Source organism: Vombatus ursinus, unplaced genomic scaffold (assembly GCF_900497805.2).
Source record: "Vombatus ursinus unplaced genomic scaffold, bare-nosed wombat genome assembly UNPS02000577.1, whole genome shotgun sequence".
Taxonomy (NCBI): Eukaryota; Metazoa; Chordata; class Mammalia; order Diprotodontia; family Vombatidae; genus Vombatus; species Vombatus ursinus.
The window spans coordinates 28,421,322-28,440,804 of NW_020940355.1; the positions used below are offsets into that span (position 1 = coordinate 28,421,322).

At 33.9% G+C, this 19,483-nt stretch overlaps 1 protein-coding gene across 5 annotated transcripts in view; it reads left to right on the forward strand.

The window, feature by feature from the left end:
• Positions 1–19,483, forward strand: part of WWP1 (WW domain containing E3 ubiquitin protein ligase 1) — a 112,045-nt gene that overhangs the window by 89,943 nt on the left and 2,619 nt on the right. For 4 of the 5 annotated variants that reach the window (XM_027842434.1, XM_027842552.1, XM_027842502.1 and 1 more), the window contains 8 exons: positions 2,755–2,843; positions 4,292–4,451; positions 5,948–6,081; positions 6,167–6,307; positions 7,683–7,803; positions 13,022–13,126; positions 18,409–18,505; positions 18,827–18,899. In XM_027842434.1, the coding sequence (XP_027698235.1) occupies positions 2,755–2,843; positions 4,292–4,451; positions 5,948–6,081; positions 6,167–6,307; positions 7,683–7,803; positions 13,022–13,126; positions 18,409–18,505; positions 18,827–18,899 (920 nt within the window). Of the gene's footprint in view, positions 1–2,754; positions 2,844–4,291; positions 4,452–5,947; positions 6,082–6,166; positions 6,308–7,682; positions 7,804–13,021; positions 13,127–18,408; positions 18,506–18,826; positions 18,900–19,188; positions 19,260–19,483 lie in introns of those variants that run through there. The other variant, XM_027842617.1, reaches the window with a different exon arrangement.

Genomic DNA, 19,483 nt, shown 5'->3' on the forward strand with positions numbered 1-19,483 from the left:
ATTTTCAATCATTTGTAGAATTTTGCCTCATAACATACTCATAACAAAAATTCTCCTTCTGTATTGTCCACAAACATGCTCAGGTTTCACCTATGTTTAAAAGTTTTTCCCTTGACCTTGATTCCCTCAACATATCCTATGTAACTCTTCCTTTAGAATGCCAAACTCCTAGACTCTGTCTTCACTGTCTCTTCATTACTATCTTATCACTTCTTCCTTGTAGGATTTATTTTTGCTTGGGAAATTAGTTTTGGTTGTTCACTTATCTCTTTTCCCTTTTCAAATATTGTATTTCATGATTTTTATTCCTTATCAGGGGAAGCTGCTAAATCTTGTGATATTGACTATGGTTCCTTGGTACTTAAATTTTTTGCATGCTTGCCGTATTTTTTTTTTTTAATACAGGAATTCTAGATTTTGGCTAAAATGTTCCTGTGACTATTCACTTTGAGTTTGCTTTCAGGATATGATCAGTAGATTCTTTCTATTTTTACTTTTCCTTATTCTAATAAATGTGAATGATTTCATTTATGATTTCTTGAAAAATGGTGTCAAGGTTCTTTTTTCATCTTGGTTTTCAGTGAGTCTAGTGATTCTTAAATAAGCTTTCCTTTAACATGAGATCAAGAAGGCAAGAAAAATGAAACCCGTTACAATATGTATAGTCATGCAAAACAAATTAACACATTAGCTGTGGTTTCTCACCCCATACCACCCCCCCCACTCCACAAAAAAAATAGAAGAAAATATGCTTAAGTCTGTACTCTACAGTGTACCATTACTTCTTTAACTAGAGGTGTGGATAGCATGTTTCAGCGTGAGTCTTTTGGAATTGTGTTTGGTCATTGTGTTGATCAGTTACAAAGTCTTTCACATCTGATTATCTTTACAATATTTCTGTTACTGTATAAATTGTTCTCTTGGTTCCTCTCACTTCACTGTTCACCAGTGCATGTAAGTCCTCCCAGGTTTTTATGAAACTACCCCCTTGATTATTTTTTTTTTAAATTACACATCTGGACTCATGCAAAACATATTTCCATATCAACCATATTTCCAAAAAAAAGCAAGAAAATTAAAGAAAGTGAGAAAATTATACTTCAATTTACACTCAGTTCATCAGTTCTCTCATCATGAGTCCTTGGGAATTGTTGATCAGAGTAGCCAAGTCTTTCACAGTTGGTCATCATTACAACATTGCTGTTACCATACAGTGTGATCTCCCTGTTCTTTTTACTTCATTCACTTTGCATCAGTTCACATAGTTCTTGCTATGTTTTTCTGAAGCCACTGGCATCACAGTACTCTATCACAATCTGAGGCCTTGTGGGGTGTTTCTGTGTTTTACCGTGGCTAAACTGAAGCACATGTAAATTTGGCCTACATTCTTGTCATACTGGAGGGTGCCTATTTGCCCAGGGCTACACTGAAGCACATGATTCTCCAAGCTGGTGTCTGCCAGTTATGCTTAGGCACGTTCCTGGTGTTGCTGTTTGCCTGCTCCAGCACATTGGGGCTCAGGATCTCCCGCTGGTTTGCTGGGATGCTTCCTGTCCTGGAATGCCCTTTTACCCAAGTGAGATGGACCTTTCTTGCCAGTCTTCCAAGTTTTTTGGGCTAAAAGATTGTTTTAACCCCGTCATTTTGCTTCTTCTGCTGTTCCAGGATTTGTTTTGGGACATTATTTTAAAGTGAATAACAGTGATTTACTGCTTACTCTGCCATCATGGCTCCCAGAAGTCTTGTGTCTTGACTTTTTGTGACCCCGTTTTGGGGTTTTCTTGGCAAAGATACTGCTAGTAAGTGTCTGAATTCAGATTTGAATTCAGGTCTTCTTGACTCCAGACCTGGCAATATATCCGTTGTACCATTTAACTGACCAAAATGTAATATATAATTTAAAGGGAAAAAATGCATAATAGAAGTTTTGTTTCCTTACAAAATCCTCTTTCTTATTTTTCTTTGTATGTTGACATGTTTATGTTTGCTATTGATTTTTTTTTAAATTATTATGATTTTAACAAAGATGGGGATTGATCTTCTAAAAGGAGAAATAACATGAACAAAAAATGTAGATGGTGTCACAGTGAGAAGATTGTCTTGCGCATGTTAGCAAAAAGTTCAGTAAATATATATTTATATTTGACTCTATACTGCTTGGTATGCTTTTCAGTTTTCTACATGGATACATATTCTTTCGAGCTAAACTAAATATTCCTCAGACTCAGGCTGTGTTTCCTGTTTCTTTTGTTTCTCCCTGAAGTGTCAAGCATAGTACAAACTGTTACTTTCAGTTTGAATACTGTTTTCAGATATAACATTTGTATTTAAGAACTTTCTTTATTAGAATATTAGATTAATTCTGCTGAGAACAAAATAGTCCTTTGACTTATTTGGCAAATAGTGATTCCAAATATGATTTCAGAATTGCACAACTTTGAATACCACTCAGTTAAAGTCTTATAAGATATGGAGTTATGAATTTGATTATCTAGGTTAATGGTGTCAAACCAGAATAGATTGAAGATGATCCGCTTGTTGACTTAAAACAACATAGTAACATTATCTGTGTTCTGTTGTATTTTTATTTATTTTGTTAACTATTTCCCAATTATATCTTAATCTTGTTTGGGCAACATTGCCTACATGTTTGAAACATTTGATCTAAATAGACATTAAACAATTTGGTTGCATGAGGGGAATGTTTAAGATTGTAGCTTTTTATGTTTCTGAACTTATTTGCTTTTTCACTAGATCATGGCTCTAAAACCCTATGACTTGAGAAGGAGATTATATGTAATATTCAGGGGAGAAGAAGGACTTGATTATGGTGGCTTGGCAAGGTAAAAAGGCAAAATACATTATTTCTCTTCAAATCCCAAGGTTACATCAATTTATGAAATAGATACATTCTTATAAAAGCACAAATGAGTTGAAATAATAATGATGTGAAAGAAATTGTTACTTAACCTTGCAATGAGTTCTTTTGTAATTATGTGTGATATTGTAATTTATCTTTCCTGTAAGTTCAGATATTTTTATTTTAGGTTTTATTAAAGTGAGACACTCCTATATTTTTAATGAAATTTTTTGAAATTCTGACCAAAATGAGCCTTCCTTTTCATTCCCTTTCAAATTGAATGATTATGATCTCCCAAATGACCTTGTTCATAACTTTTATTCATTTCTCTTGCATGATTTATTCATTTTGTAATGAAATATTTTTGTACATGCCTTACTTCTCCCATTAGATTCTTGTTACTTCCCAAGTACGTGACAGCCATTTGTATATAATATTACAATATTTTTGACAGATCTGTGAACTTATTGATGTGAATACTTCTTCCAACAGTGCACAGCCCACATATATTTAATATCCTGTTTGATATTAAATGCAGTCTTCTAATTCTTCCTCAGAATATCCACCCAACATCTTTCTGCTATATCATGTGGATGCCAGTAAAGTTCACAGTCTGTCTGCCTGTTGATTAGTCCTTACTCTTGTTTTATTACCAACCCATCTTTTTTTTATCCAGTTCCTTTACCTCTCTGATGATTTACTGCTTTTCCAGTACAGTTCTTTGTTAATGTTTGATGAATTAATGAAATGAAAATTTATTTTGTTCATGATTTTAGTTTTGTTGATGATACAATGACTACTAAAATAAAGCTTTTTATGTGTTGATAGCATTGCATATATCATCATCAGTAACAAATACTTATGTGTAGTGCGTATGCTAAACACTTGGAACACAGATTTTTTTTTTCCATGAAAATTTAAATGTACACTAGAAAATGTTTTTAAAAGTTTTCATATGCTAATTGTGAAAGGAGTGGTACAAACAATGTGTGATGAGAGAATTCATAGGAAATATTGACTGTGATAAGAGTTGATCAAGGGTGCTTTCTGGAGAAAATAGAATGTGAACTGGGACTTGAGAATCCTCTATCCACAACCCCACCCCCAAAAAAGGCATTTTGGCAGAGTCCTTGTGAGCAAAAGGTGTGGAGGTAGAACAATGTACATGCTGTGTTTGAAAAACAAAGAATAGACTTCATGAAAAGCTTATACATATAGAAGATTAGTGAGAAATAAGTTTGGAAAATTAAGAACTTGCAAGCTAGGCAGAAGAGTTTATAATTTATCCTGCACCCATTAAAAGGCTGTATGAAGTTTGTATGGTGAGAGATATGTTTGCTTAATTTATGCCCATTGATAATTTTGTTTTATACCGTGTACATTTAGTAACTGAAGACACGGAATGACTCTATCCTGTTTTCCTTCTTGTAGAGAATGGTTTTTTTTGCTTTCCCATGAAGTGCTGAATCCTATGTATTGTTTGTTTGAGTATGCTGGAAAAAGCAATTACTGTCTTCAGATTAATCCAGCATCAACAATCAATCCAGATCATCTTTCATACTTCTGTTTCATTGGACGCTTTATTGCTATGGTTAGTTCTTGATTTTTTATATTACCGTTTTGTTAACTGAATTTAGAATGTGCTGATATCAAATATATGACATTTTTGCTTATCTGAAGCCATTATTTCCTGCTTGAAGTATGTTTTAAATTTAATGGTAGATGTATTTTGTTCCAGAATATTAATGAAACTGTGTAATCAAGGAAGAAAGCTTGTACTAAAAAAAAATTTCAATATATAAAGCTTTTAAAGAAAAGATATTTGTTCCTAATCACTTGATATTGAGCCTAGCCATCAAAATGTGTGTAGCTGTTGAATTATTTAATTTTCCAAAGAAAGCATTCACTTCTTTCTTCTTTGTGGTTGTATGTAGTATTAACTGAGGGAGATCAAATCAGGAAGTACTGAATAGACTTCTGTTTTATTACAAATAACTACTAAGCCTATAGGAATTCAAAAAAGGTAATAGTCATTGTAGAGTAGAATTAATACTTTGAGAAAGGCAATCTGGTGTAATGGAGTATTGGATTTGGAGTCAAAAGACTCTAGCTCTAGTCTTACTTCATATGTTTATTAGTTCCATGTCCATAAGCAAGTCATTTAAACCATTTGAACCTCAGTTTTTTCAGCCTCAGTTTTCCTTAGCTTCTTTTCTTGACAATACATATCAAGTAGAGATTCCTAGTACCTGTCCTATTTATATCACAGGGTTGTTGCGAGGATCAAATGAGATAATATGTAGTAAGGCACTTTAAAAATCTTAAAGCATCATATAGATATCAACTATTATTATCATGTATTTATATGTTTAAAACCTATGAGTCAGGAAAAGTGTGTGCTTTCTTAACAATAAGGACTAAATGGTAGTAGTATGCTATATTCTAAAATGTTTGAATGATCAGACCACAAAAATAGTCATAATGAATCATTGTCAGTATAGAGAAAAGCCTTTGCTATTGAGATTTATCTTTAACCATGTGCCCATTACATTTCATCATTGACTTAGTGAAGACATATATGGCTTGTTTATAAAATTTTTAGATTACACAAAGCTGAGAGGGGTAGCTATCATGTTGGATTTCCTCCCTAACTACCTAGTGTTTATTTTCTTTTTTTTTCTATATACACATTTATAGATGAACATATTACCACCACCACCACCACCACCACCCCCGCCCCGGCCACACGCACACATAAACTATAAGCTCCTAAACGGTAGACATTGTCTTGGTATCCCTAGCACCTGGCATGTTACCTGGCAAACACAGTAAGAATTTACTAAATGCTTGTAAATTGATTAAATCCAGACCTGTTTTCTTCATTGCATATTACTTAATAAGTTTTTCCAAGTCTCTTTTCAATCCCCATTTATTTTTTGTAATAATGTTATTAATATTCCATTGCATTGGCATACTGTTGGGTTATTCAGCCATTCACCAACTATAGTTTTTTAATTTCTTAATTATTGTGTTCTGAAAAAATACTAGTTATTATGTAAACCTCAACTTTTTTATTTTTCTGGGCAGGCACTGTTTCATGGAAAGTTTATTGATACTGGTTTTTCTTTGCCATTCTACAAGCGTATGCTAAGTAAGAAGCTTACTATTAAAGATTTGGAATCTATTGATACCGAATTCTATAACTCCCTCATCTGGATAAGGTTTGTAGGTTTCTATTTTCAGTACCTCGTGTTCTCGAAATTTTTTTGCTCATATATTTTGTTAATATTATTATTCTTAATCCAGAGACAACAACATTGAAGAATGTGGCCTGGAAATGTATTTTTCAGTTGATATGGAGATTTTGGGAAAAGTGACTTCACATGATCTGAAGTTGGGAGGTTCTAATATCCTGGTGACTGAGGAGAACAAAGAAGAGTATATTGGGTAGGATGATATATATAGTTCAATAGAATAAGACTAGTGAGAACCTTTATTAAAATTAATTGTCTAGAGGAAAAGAAATATTTTTATCTCCCAAAAATTGGTTGTGAGGTGATTTGGAACTTTTTGTGTGTCACAGAATGCTTCATGTAAAATTTGACACCAATAAGATTTAAAATGCTAATTACTTACGGTTTTTGCCTGCTTCATCTCTACAGTCTGAGGTCATAATTTCTCTTGATCTTCAAGGTTATTATTAATGATATTATTTTAATTTATTACTAATGTATCTTTGTGTGTCTGAATATAAGCACTCTTTATAATAACATTGGAATCTTGGTTGATATGTACTGCCCATATTGAACACTGGTAAGAAAATAATAATGAGTTGGACCACCCACTGACATGTCCAGACCTTTGAAAGTCACTAAATCCCTTGTCTCTTGTTTTTTCTTAAATTTAAACACTATCTTTAGCTTTCTACTAGATAGGAATGTCTTAATGAGTCATTTTATCATGTAATTTTGGCATGCCCATCTATTTGAAAAGCACTATGATGAGTGCTATAGACTTTTAAAAACATTTTAAACACTGTTTACTACAAAAACATTTGAAATACTATCCTTGCCCTTCAGGAGTTTAGACATACAAAGGTAAAAAAAGTAACTTAGCTATCATATAATATGTGCCAAATTATTGTCACATAATAACTGCCAAATGAGTCACCCATACATTTACCACAGGGAATATAGAAATGGTAGGGAGAGATTACTTTACTGGGGAAAACTTCATGGAGGAGATGGAACTTGAGGAACAGTTACAATTTGGATAGGGAGATGAAGAGAGGATGTTCCAGTAAGAGTCTGTAAAAATACTTAAGTTTCCTGATGAGGAAAGTATTAAAGAAGTAAGAGTATAATATATTTTGATGCTAAGTTAAACTTTATTTTATTCACCTTTTAAATTTTTTTTTCTTAGCCCCCAGTTCATCCTGTGGATAATAGAAATCTATTTTGTTCCTGTCTGTATTATATCTTTAATACATAACAATAAACTCTGAAGTGTGGCAATTTTTATAATGTGATTTATTCCTGAGCATATGATCATTTTTGGACCAAAATATTGCCATCACCATTTTAAATAGATCTAATTTTGAGCTCACATATGTTGTTTTATGTCGCATCTTCTTTATAGTCAATATGCTCGTTTAATAGCACTATATATTAATACTAAAAACTAAATATCTGTAGTTCATTGGAAAATTGAGGGTTGAAGAAAGGCCTTTATGCATGAAAATGGTAATAGAAAATCTCAAGATTTCTAAGCATTTTCCTTAACATGCAGATGTTCAATTTAAAAATATCTCCTTTATTTTCAGTTTGATGGCAGAATGGCGTTTTTCTCGAGGAGTACAAGACCAGACCAAAGCTTTCCTTGATGGTTTTAATGAAGTTGTTCCCCTTCAATGGCTTCAGTACTTTGATGAAAAAGAATTGGAGGTCAGGTTCTTTTAAAGAGATATTCTAGGAAATGATAAATTTATAGGGTTTTTTCTTCCCTGAGGAGTGCCTACATAACATTGTATTAATATAATTTTGAATCCTTCCATTTGCTTACCATCTAAGGTGGGGGTTTTGCTTGTGACTCTGTCCTTGCACTAGTAAAAAATGGTTTTTACATTTTTAAATACAATTCAACTCTATTTTAAAATGTAAAAACCATTATTAGCTCCCCCGTGCAAAAGGAGTTTTACCTGATAGCCATAGTTTGCTGAAGGATTTTGTCATGAGCAGTAGTCTCTGAACTGTTACCTCAAGTTAGTGACCTATACAGATTCATAATTATATAGGATTTGAGAGGGTAAAATTCTGGACAAATAGCTATGATTAAGGTAGTGATTATTTTGTTTAGTCCACTGTGCTTTATTTTGTAGGGATGTGAAAAGATCGAAGATATGATCCCTGCTGTCATGGCACTTACAGTTTGCTTGTAGATATAAAATACAAAAAAGAGTTAAAAATTAAATTATGAAATAAAATAAAAGATGGCCATAGAAGAAAGGTCTCAGGGAAGTATAGAAAATCAGGAAGATTTGGTTGAAGATCTAAACTGGAAAGAACTTAGAGTTCTTAGTTGACCTCTTCGAAATTTCTGAGATGGAAGTGTTCCTGAACTTTTCACTTGTTTACTTTCACTCCACTTACTCTCTTTATAGATCAGAAGTGGAAGAGAAGAGTCTGAATTTTTCCTTGGATTATTCCCACCACCTTCCTTTCTTACTTTGATGTCTTTGCCCTTGAATCCAGTTATCTCAACCCCTGTGTAAGACACTTGGTTAATTGGGGCTACAACTAGGAAACACTCCTAGCAGGAGAATTAAGCTGTTAGGACAGAGTTAAATCAACATATGTTTATTCAGCAGTTTATAAAGCAATAAAAAGAAAGTGCATCAGCTTTAAGATGTCCCCTCATCTCCCTTCTCATAGCTTTATTTCCTCTTTCTAATTCTGAAACTTTCTTCTCCCATCGAATTACTTTTGCAATATAATTACTATTACTACTACACTGTAAATCTCTGTTCATTTTTAAAACAGTAAAAATAATAGATTAATTTGGAGATCATTCATCAATATATTTAAATTAGCTTTAAACTTTAAACTTTAAATACTACCATTCTGCAGAGGCAAGCAGTTTGTGAAAATTCAACCCTCCATCCCCCTCAGAGCAATGGTTTCCAAACTTTTTTTTAATCATCATTTCTGCCAGTTAAAAGATTTTTGAGCCTATATCCCAAAATTATTTTTATTTTTAAATTATACACAGGCACTATATTAACATTATGCATATTACAAAACACACACAAAATAGAAAAGGAAAAGTATGGGACAAAAATGACAATAAATTTCCAATTATTAATGATACAAAATGCCTTTTTGCTCACTCAAAATGTTAATAAGTCAGAGCAATATGACTGAATAAACTTTATTTAAAAAAAAAAAGCATGGTTAAACACATTGTGGTACATCAATTCTAAGGTGTGGGTTTGATTTCATTTTAACACTTGATATAATACCTGTCATAGCTAAAGAAGATACTTCACAAAGATAATGGAGAAGCAAGTGGAAGAAATGCACCTCTAGTTACACTTAGTCATTATATTCTTTTTTAAAAAACCCATCCAACAATCATGCCAAGGTTTTTGTTGAAATTTGGCTTGTAAAAAATGTCCATCTTTCCTATTGTCAAACATTTGTTTTTACAAACTAATAAGCTGTTGCATTCATTTCTCTATTTTTAACTAATGAATTTAAAACTACTGAAACTCTTTATTTGGACTATTTTAAAACAGGTTAGAAAATTCTGTTTCCAAGTTTTTCGAGTGAGCAGATAAAAGAGTTTTTATAGGGAACACATTTAATTTTTAACAAGAAAATTTTAGTTTTTAGTTGTCTTGATAATCATGACCATACTGTCATTAGTTAATATTTCAAAGCACAATATATATTCTTATGGCAAAGTTCATCATTAAGGATAATGGCTATAGTTTGATATTTCATAACTTTTTGATAGTTTTTAATTTTTTTTTGTCTGACCTCTTCAGGTCAGATTTTATCATCCTTTATCATAACATGACTGACAAAGACCTTGTACTAGAATTGTCAGCTCTGCCATTTTCACATTGTTCCATTGTGTGTGAACAAGTAAATTTACCTTCAAAAAGAGGTTTCTTTGCAAGAATATTTTTAAGCCACTTGTCATTTTGTGATGGTTTGTTTAGTTAAAAGTAGACAATAGAATCTATAAATTAATTTAATGAGATACACCTCAACTTCATTACTCTTATAGTATACTAAAAATGAATAGACAAGTAAAGGCTTTTAAAAATCCTTTTGTATTATGGAACTCATATTCTTCCTGCAGGATACTTTACTGCCTATGAAACATGACTGTCATAAATATAGACCTAGAGAGAATGACTATGTCAGTTCATATATTAAGTGAGTGGGTTTGGTTGTACTTGGGAAGCTGTACTTTAATGATTCCAAACTACTCCCAGAATATATGTGTATATATGTATTTATATATGCATATATGTCTGTTATTGCATTGTCAATTACCAATTGCTGCAAATATTGGAATATCACAGTCCCCAAGAAATCAAATTTGTGTTTGAACTGATACAGTGAAGAGTGATCAGAACCAAAAGAACATATATACAATAGCTAAAGTAATGAAAATAAAAGGTACAGTTAACCCATCCACCCCCCAAAATAGGAAAGTTTAATTTCTTTCTTGTTTTTAAAAAATAAATAGAAGTTATAATATTTTCCTCCCATACTTCCAGTTAGTCATCTAGTGTCCCCCAGTTTGGGGAACTGTTCTAGAGCACAGCCCTAAACTTGAAAATAAAAAGATTACTTACTAGCTGTGTGACCCTGGGCAAGTCACTTAACCCCATTGCCTAGCCAAAAAAAAAAACAAAAACAAAACAAACGAAAATAAAAAGATCCACTAAGTGGTTGAAGATACTTTCACAAGCTGTCACTAAATCAGTGCAGGTATTTTATTCCTCAGTGCTCATGCACAACTTTACTTTTATTTGACATGTGCTAATGAGCTTGGTTATCTGGCTTCCCATCTCCTAGAAGATTTAAAGTAACAAACAAGAAGGGACACTAAGAAGAGAGACTTTTTTCCTCAATTTAATTTTTTTCCAGTTTTAACAAGCTTTATTTTTCTCCCACTTTCCCCATCAAAAGAAAAGAAAAGAAAAATCCTTGTAGTAAATAAGCAAAATAAAATCCACATTGACCCATATCCTAAAATGTATGTCTCATTCTTCATCTTGAGTCCATCTTCAGGAGATAGACAGCATGCCACATCATTTGTCCTTTGGAATCATAGTTGATCACTACAGTAATGAGAGATCTTAGTCTTTCAAAGATATTTGTCTTTGCAGTATTGTTGTTATTGTATAAATTGTTCTCCTCGTTCTTCTCACTTCACTTTGCATAATTCATACAAGTCTTCCCAAATTTGTGTGAAAGATATATATAAGTTCTTTTCATCTTTCTTCAGTTTCTTTGAGGCATAGGCCTAGTTGGTAGTGATAGCCTGGGTCAAAGAGTTTAGTAACTTTTGGGGCATACTTCCAAATTGTTTTCTAGCATGGCTAGACCAATTCACAACTACAGAGTGAATTACTGTGCCTGTTTTTGTAGAGCCTCTCTCAAGGGGTGATTCTTAAGGAAAATATTATTTCTAGCTGGAAGGAACCTTAACAATCATCTGGTCCAACCTCCTTAGTTCATAGCTAAAGAAAGTGAGAGTTTAAGTGATTTGCTGTTGGTCTTGGAGATACTAAACAGTAGAACCTCTGATCCCAAATCAAGTGGTCTTTCTACTGAACCATGCTATCTCTTGAGTAGGTGACTGCAGATTTTATAACTGCCTGCCATCCAAAGAGGAATAGTACCTTACATTTGGACAAAAGTATTATAGTTTTCAAAGCACTTACACATGCATTAACTCATTTAATCCTCATAACTACACTTGAATGTATGTAGGACAGATAGTAGTATCTCTGATATACTGGTGAGAATATTTTGGCCCTATATGATTGTCCATGTTCACATCGCTTGGTAAGAAGCAAAGGGTAGAACTAATCCAATGTAATACATTTTTTAAATAATTCCCTCAAAAATGTGAAAATGAAAAAAGTTTGGTGCTTTGAAAGTGTAAATGATCTAGCTATTTTCATGTCTTATTTTCTCCCTATTTCCAATGTTATTCATTTATCTAGAATAGTCACTTATGTGGAACATCTTATTCACTAATAATGCCCGATGAATGAGGAATTACTCATAGTGGATACAGTTCTAGTCTTGGAGATAGGAAGAACTACATTAGATCTTGCCTCTGACATTAACCTTGTAACCATGGGCGAGTCACTTAAACCCTTAAGTCTGTTTCCTCATCTATAAAAAAGGAGAAAATAATTCCTACAGTACCTGTCTCACAGTTTTGACTTAGATGAGATATTGTATGTAAATCACATGCAGACCTTAAAAGTACTTTAAAAACTTCAATAGCTTACATTTATATGGCGCTTTAGAGCTTACAAATTATTTTTCTGATCACCTAGCCATCTAGGATTACCTTAATTTTATGGACAAGGAAACTGAGGTTCATGGTTAATAATACATGAAGTTAAAATCCAGGGCTTTTGACTCCAGGTCCAATACTCTTTCCACTGTATCCCCCCCCCCCCCCATATTTATTCTGTCAAATATATTATTGTTATTTTAATAGAATTTTATATCTATTTTAAGAATATCATCAGATGTTCCTAAGTTTGCATGTTTGTATTTACTGTGTTCTTTTTTGGTCAACATAGGAGTAACATTTTCTTCATTATGTATGACTTAATATGCTTCTCTTGGGGGAAATAAGTAGTTCTGGCCTTTTCTCTTCAGTTTTCATAGTCTTCTACCAGTGTTAATGTTATCTGTCAGTGAGAATTGTAAAGCACTAAAGAAGTATCTACTTCTAAAAGGTCATCTACTATGAAGTATATATTGTGTTCTTATTTCCCTCTTGTCCCCCATGCACCATAATTCATAAAATCTTACTCAGAATTTCAGAGTGTTTTTGTTCATGTACTAAATCATCATCTTATAGTCATTTAACTCAACATTTCTTTTTCTTGATTCCCAGGTGATGTTGTGTGGCATGCAAGAAGTCGATTTAGCAGATTGGCAGAGAAATACTGTATATCGACATTACACAAGAAATAGCAAGCAGATCATTTGGTTCTGGCAGGTATTGACTTTTTATATTTTTAAATTCAGATTTGAAAATATATTCTATGCAAAAAGAACTGATAGGATAGGTATTAATCTTTTTTTATTTGTTAAGTAAACAAGTCTCTTCCTTCTCCCCCTACCCACACATCCCCCAAGGCAGTTAGGATTAAGTGATTTGCCCAGGGTCACACAGCTAGTGAGTGTTAAGTGTCTGAGGACAGAATGGAACTCAGGTCCTCCTGACTCCAGGGCTGGTTCTCTATTCACTGCACCACCTAGCTGCCCAGCATGTACTTTCAAATCATAGGCAGTAGAGCTGAAAGGGACATTAGAGTCCAAATCTGTCATAATGGAATTGAGGAAACTGAGGTCTAAGAAGTGTGGTGGCTTTCTCTGCAATTCAACAAGCATTTGCTAAGCCTCTGTTATATATGAAGTATTGAGGATACAGAAACAAAAATTAAATAGTCTCTGCCCTCAGAGAACTTACATTCTGCTAATTTGCTCAAGTTTACAGAGGTAGTATGTAATAGATCCAAAGTTTAGACTAAAATTTCCAAACTTCTGCTAAATTCCACTTTAGTCACAATTATTGAAGATTTAGACATTGTAAGATCTCACTTTGCTTATTGTTTATTGACTGTAAAAAAACAGATGATTCTGTAGAGCAAAATACTGTCTTAAAGGCACTCCTCCAAGGAATGCCATCTATAAATCAAAATCATATAATCCTCAGGCTTACAACCTAAGAGTCATCCTTCAGTCTGTTACCAAGGCCTATTCATTTCACCTCTGCAACATCTCTCAAATACCCCCCTTCTCTCATCTGACACTTCCAGGCCCTCTTCATTTCACACTTGGCTATTTTGCAGTAACCTGCTGGTAAGTCTGCCTGCCTCACATCTTTCCCCACTCCATTCCATCCTCCATTCAGCTTTTAAAGCAATTTTCCAAAAATGCAGGTTCAGCATGTCACCCCCTTTCTCAGTAAATTCTATTGGCTCCCTGTCTCCTCCAGGATCAAATGCAAAATACGCTGTTTGACATCCAAGGTTCTTCATGACCTAGCCCCCTCCTGCATTTCCACTTTTCTTATACCTTGCTTCCTGCCATGTGGTCTTCAGTTAATGAACTGATGGTGGCATCTTAACTGTTCTACAAACAAGACACTCCATCTCTTTGCTCTGGGCATTTATTCTTACTACCCCTCATGCCTGGAATGCTCTCCCTCAACTCTGCCTACTGACTTTCCCTGGCTTCCTTTCCTTCCTATCTTTTACAGGAAGCCCTTCCCAACTGCTTATTCATATATATGTATATATCTTGCTTTGTATATGTTATTTTCCCCTTTAGATTATAAGTTCTTTGAGGGCAGGTACTGACTTTTGCCTCTCTTTGTGTCCCAGCACTTTAGCACAGTGACTGGCACATAGTAAGCACTTAGTAAATGTTTATTGATTGATTGAAAAGCATAACAAAAGAAGTAATTTTTTTCATTGATTATCTCATTAATAATATAAAAAAAGGCACAAAACAAAGAAATGTATTCATACCAGAGATGCTTATAAAGGAAACCTGTGATAGAATATAAATGAAAGAAGCATTTTGCCCATAGATAAAAACTTCCTTTTTGCATGTGACATTGTACTGATTATATCAAGCCCTGGAACACTGCTGAACCTCCTAAATGACACCCATGATCATTAAATTGAGTTTGGCTTAACTAACCACGTTGTTGTCCTTCAGTCATTCACTTGTGACCCATGGACTTGTCCATGAGGTTTTCTTGGCAAAGATAATGGAGTAGGTTGCCATTTCCTTCTCCAGTGTCCCCATTTTACAGATAAGCAACTGAGGCAAATAGCAGTTAAGTGACTTACTTGGGTCACACAGCTAGTGTCTGAGGCCAGATTTGAAATCATATCTTCTGACTCTAGGCTCTGTACTCTATCCATCATACTACCTAGCTGCCCCTAACAACCACATAGGAAAGATAAATGGGTAAAGAATGCCAGTTGACTCAATTGTAATATGCACATCAGCTGGTCAACCTATGAGCTGAATTCATACATTGCATATACCTTGAACGGACTGGACTGTGCAAATGGATAGTAAAGTAGGCCCAGAGTTAAATAAGAGGACAAATTAAAACTATAGTTCTTTGAAAAATTTCAGAGTATTTTTAATGACCCCAAGCTTCATTTGAAACAAAGTCGTCAAAGAATTAAATGAGAGTTGCCCAAAGGATAGTGGAAAGGCTCATAATCAATACAGACAGACTGCAATATATTACCAGTAAAGAATTATTCATGAAAACTATTGGTAAAGTATATCATCAGATTGTTACTTGACTAGAAAAAAAAAATAGGGCCAATAAGGTAGACAGTGAGGGATAACTGATGGTTAAGTTTGTAGAATTCCTTGTTACTCTAAAATGTCAAGAAGTTCTCAATACATAAGATGGACTCTGTGTGGAAGATAACATGGAAGAACATAGATGAACAAGACTTGGACAGGATGGGGTGCGATGGGGGGTTTATAATTTGTATCACTGGCCCACATCATTTAAGATCATAGATTCTTAAAGGTATTAAAATACATATTTTTTCTTTTTTGTTGTTTTTTTAGGGGCAGTCAGGGTTGTGACTTGCCCAGGGTCATACAGCTAGTAAGTGTTTGAGGCCATAAAGTATATTTTCATCATTGCCTCTGACATGAACATTTTAATAGTTTGTCAGAATTATTCTGGTCTCTTGTCCTAGAGACTTAAAGAACAAATTTTGAAGTTTTAAATTATTTTTAAAATGTTATCCATCAAAGAGGAAGCATTTCATAATGGATAGGTCATTGTACTTGGAATCAAGAATACCAAGGGTTCTCATTTTTCCTCACTCTTACCAGTTGTATTTTGTTAGACAAGTCACTAACCATCTGTAAAATGAGGAAGTTGGACTCAATGACCTCTTAAGGTTCCTTCCAACTCTCTATCTACAATCTCATCAAGTCTTTACTCTGCAATTGACTCATCTCTTTTGCTGTGAACACATCATCTGTTCACTGATCTCTTTTTTAAAATTCCTTTTTAACTTAAATACCAAAAAGAAAAGAAAAGAAAACATTTCCAGGTATACATCACAACACAAAAAGAGAATTCAATATGAAACCATGAATCTCCATTTCGTACTGTTTACTTTTTTTGGAAGACGATGTAATAAATACTACACATTGTTTTCAAAACTACCCTGCTTTTTGGAGAAGATATGGCAAAATTGGAACACTAATGCATTGTTGGTGGAGTTGTGAAATGATCCAACCATTGTGGAGAGCAGTTTGGAACTATGCCCAAAGGGCTGTAAAAGTGTTCATTCCCTTTGACCCAGCAATAGCACTTGTAGGTCTGTATCCCAAAGAGATCATACAAATGGGAAAAGAACCCACATGTACAAAAATATTTATAGCAGCTCTTTTTGTGGTGGCAAAGAATTGGAAATTGAGGGACGCCCATCAATTGGGGAATGGCTGAACAAGTTGTGGTATATGAATGTAATGGAATACTATTGTGCTATAAGAAATGATGAGCAGGCAGACTTCAGAAAAACCTGGAAAGACTTGTATGGACTGATGCTGAGTGAAGTGAGCAGAACTGGGAGAACGTTGTAGACAGTAACAGCCACATTGTACAATGACTAATATTAATAGACTTAACCCTTCTCAGCAATACAAGGATCTAAGACATCTCCAAAAGCCTCATGATGGAAAATGCTATTCGCATCCAAAGAAAGAAATATGGAGTCTGAATGCAGATCAAAGCATACTACTATTTTTTTCTTTTGTTTTGTTTTCTTTTTCTTAATGACAGTAATTTTTAATTTTTTGGCAATTGGGGTTAAGTGACTTGCCCAGGGTCACACAGCTAGTAAGTGTCAAGTATTTGGTCTGAGGCCGGATTTGAACTCAGGTCCTTCTGACTTCAGGACTGGTGCTCTATCCACTGCTCCACCTAGCTACCCCTTTGTTTTCTCTTTCTTGTGGTTCTTCCTATTGGTTCTAATTCTTCCTTACAATATGACTAATGAGAAAATATGTTTAATAGGAATGTGTATGTATAGCCTGTATCAGATGGCACGCCATCTTGGGGAGGGAGGGGGAGAAAAATTTAAAACTCAAAAGCTTATGGAAGTGATTGTTGATAAATTAAAATAAATTAATTAAAAAATGAAAACTATAAAAAAAAAACTACCCTGCTTTTCTATGCTTTCTTCTGAGTTTTCTTTTGTTCTCTGCTGTGCACTTTTTAATTTTTTTTTCTCCCTCCCTCCCCACCCCACACTAGAGATGGGCACCATTTGAAACAGATATTTATATATATGTAAAACCATACTACACACACTTCTGTTTACCAGTTCTTTCTCTGGAAGTGGATAGCATCTTCCTTCATAGGTCCTTTGTAGTTGATTTGAGTAATTATAGTACTCAAAATAACTTAGTCATTCTTTGAACAATGTTGCTGTTACTGTATACAATGTTCTCTTGGTTCTGCTCATTTCACTCTTCATTATTTCATGCAAGTCTTCTTGTTTTTCTAAAATTAACCAACTCATCATTTTTCGTAACACAATAGTATGCCATTACATTCATGTACCACAACTTGTTCATCCATTCCCCAGTTGATGGACATCCCCTCAATTTCCAGTTCTTTGCCACCATAAAGAAAGCTGTGATAAATATTTTGGAACATATAGGTTGGGAAACAGACCTAATAATACTCATCTCTTAAATACCATTTTTTGAAATCTGCTTTAAATTCACTGAATTCTAATTATGTGGAGAAACTATTTGAGTTTGGAAAAACAACTAGTTCCATCAGTTTTAAAAATCTTGGTATTAATTTTGTCTTTAAAAAAATGTCTGGGGGCAGCTAGGTGGTACAGTGGATAGAGCTCTGGCCTTGGAGTCAGGAGGACCTGGGTTTAAATCTGGCCTCAGACACTTGACACTTACTGTATGACCCTGGGCAAGTCACTTAACCCCATTGCCTAGCCCAAAAAAAATGTCTGTTATACCTTTAAAATAGAAATGTTATCAATAATTTTCTTTAGCATGTAACTGAAAATATCGTTAAAATTCATACTAGCTTTTTTTGTTTTTTTTTATTCATTATTACGTACTGCCGTCTCCAAGCCATATGATTTTCCAGATAGTTTCGTTGTTTTATATTAGTATTTTGAACATTTCAGGTCCAAGCAATTTATTATTGATTTTGTGTTGCTTTAAGTTTGAATAATTTTTGTTTCACAGTTTGTGAAAGAGACAGACAATGAAGTTAGAATGCGTCTAATGCAGTTTGTCACTGGAACCTGCCGACTACCCTTAGGAGGATTTGCTGAGCTCATGGGTATGCATAATTCATTACAGTTGCTCAGTAGGTTCATTTATAATTACAAATGGGCTGTCTAATCATTACATTTCTCTTTCTTTGGAAATAACATTTTGACTAGCAGTGTACTTTAGATTAACTGAATCTGTGTTCTTTGAAGCTTAAATGGGGTCACTTGCCCAGGCAGATGTAAGAAAAGGGTGAAAAAAAAACTAGTTAAATTACTAATAATTTGTACAGACTCTTGGCTCAACTACATTATAGTCATTCCGAAATTTAACTGCTTGCTAAGTATAAACATGTTTAACAAACCATTTAAGTCTTGTTTCCCCAATTCAGGGAGTAATGGTCCTCAGAAGTTTTGCGTTGAAAAAGTTGGCAAAGAAACCTGGTTACCACGAAGTCATACATGGTGAGTTTAATGATCTGAACTTTTAAGTATCTCTTGGTTCTGAGATGTAGTCCTCTGTTTATGGCATATAAATATGTTTCTGGTATGTCATAAACTAGTATCAAACATCTTATAATCAGATTCCACCATGAAGTATGCTTAGAAATACCACTTTTGAGTTTATTTAATAGGTATTATAATTCAGTATTTTAAATTCTTTTTAAAATATTATTAGGTTCAAACAAGATGAATTGAACAGGCAGCAGAGCCCACATTTTCTGGTTCTTAAACTGGTGCTCTTTTTTTACAGTGTGATCCCTCCTGTATAGACAAGTATTCATCATCCTCAGCTACTGTTGTGACCTGAAAAATTGTTAGTTTGCTCTTTTTCTTTCAAGGAATGTTAACATTTGAGATTTTGTATTCATTTAAATATTTATTAAATATCAAGGAGGCAAACTCCTTCAAAGTATAAAAAATTATTTTAGGCATAGAGTTTGCAGGGGGTTGGGAGGGGGAGAAGGCAGAGAAGTGGAATACTTAGAATGGTTAAAGGAATGTGTGTGTGTGTGTGTGTGTGTGTGTGTGTGTGTGTGTGTGTGTGT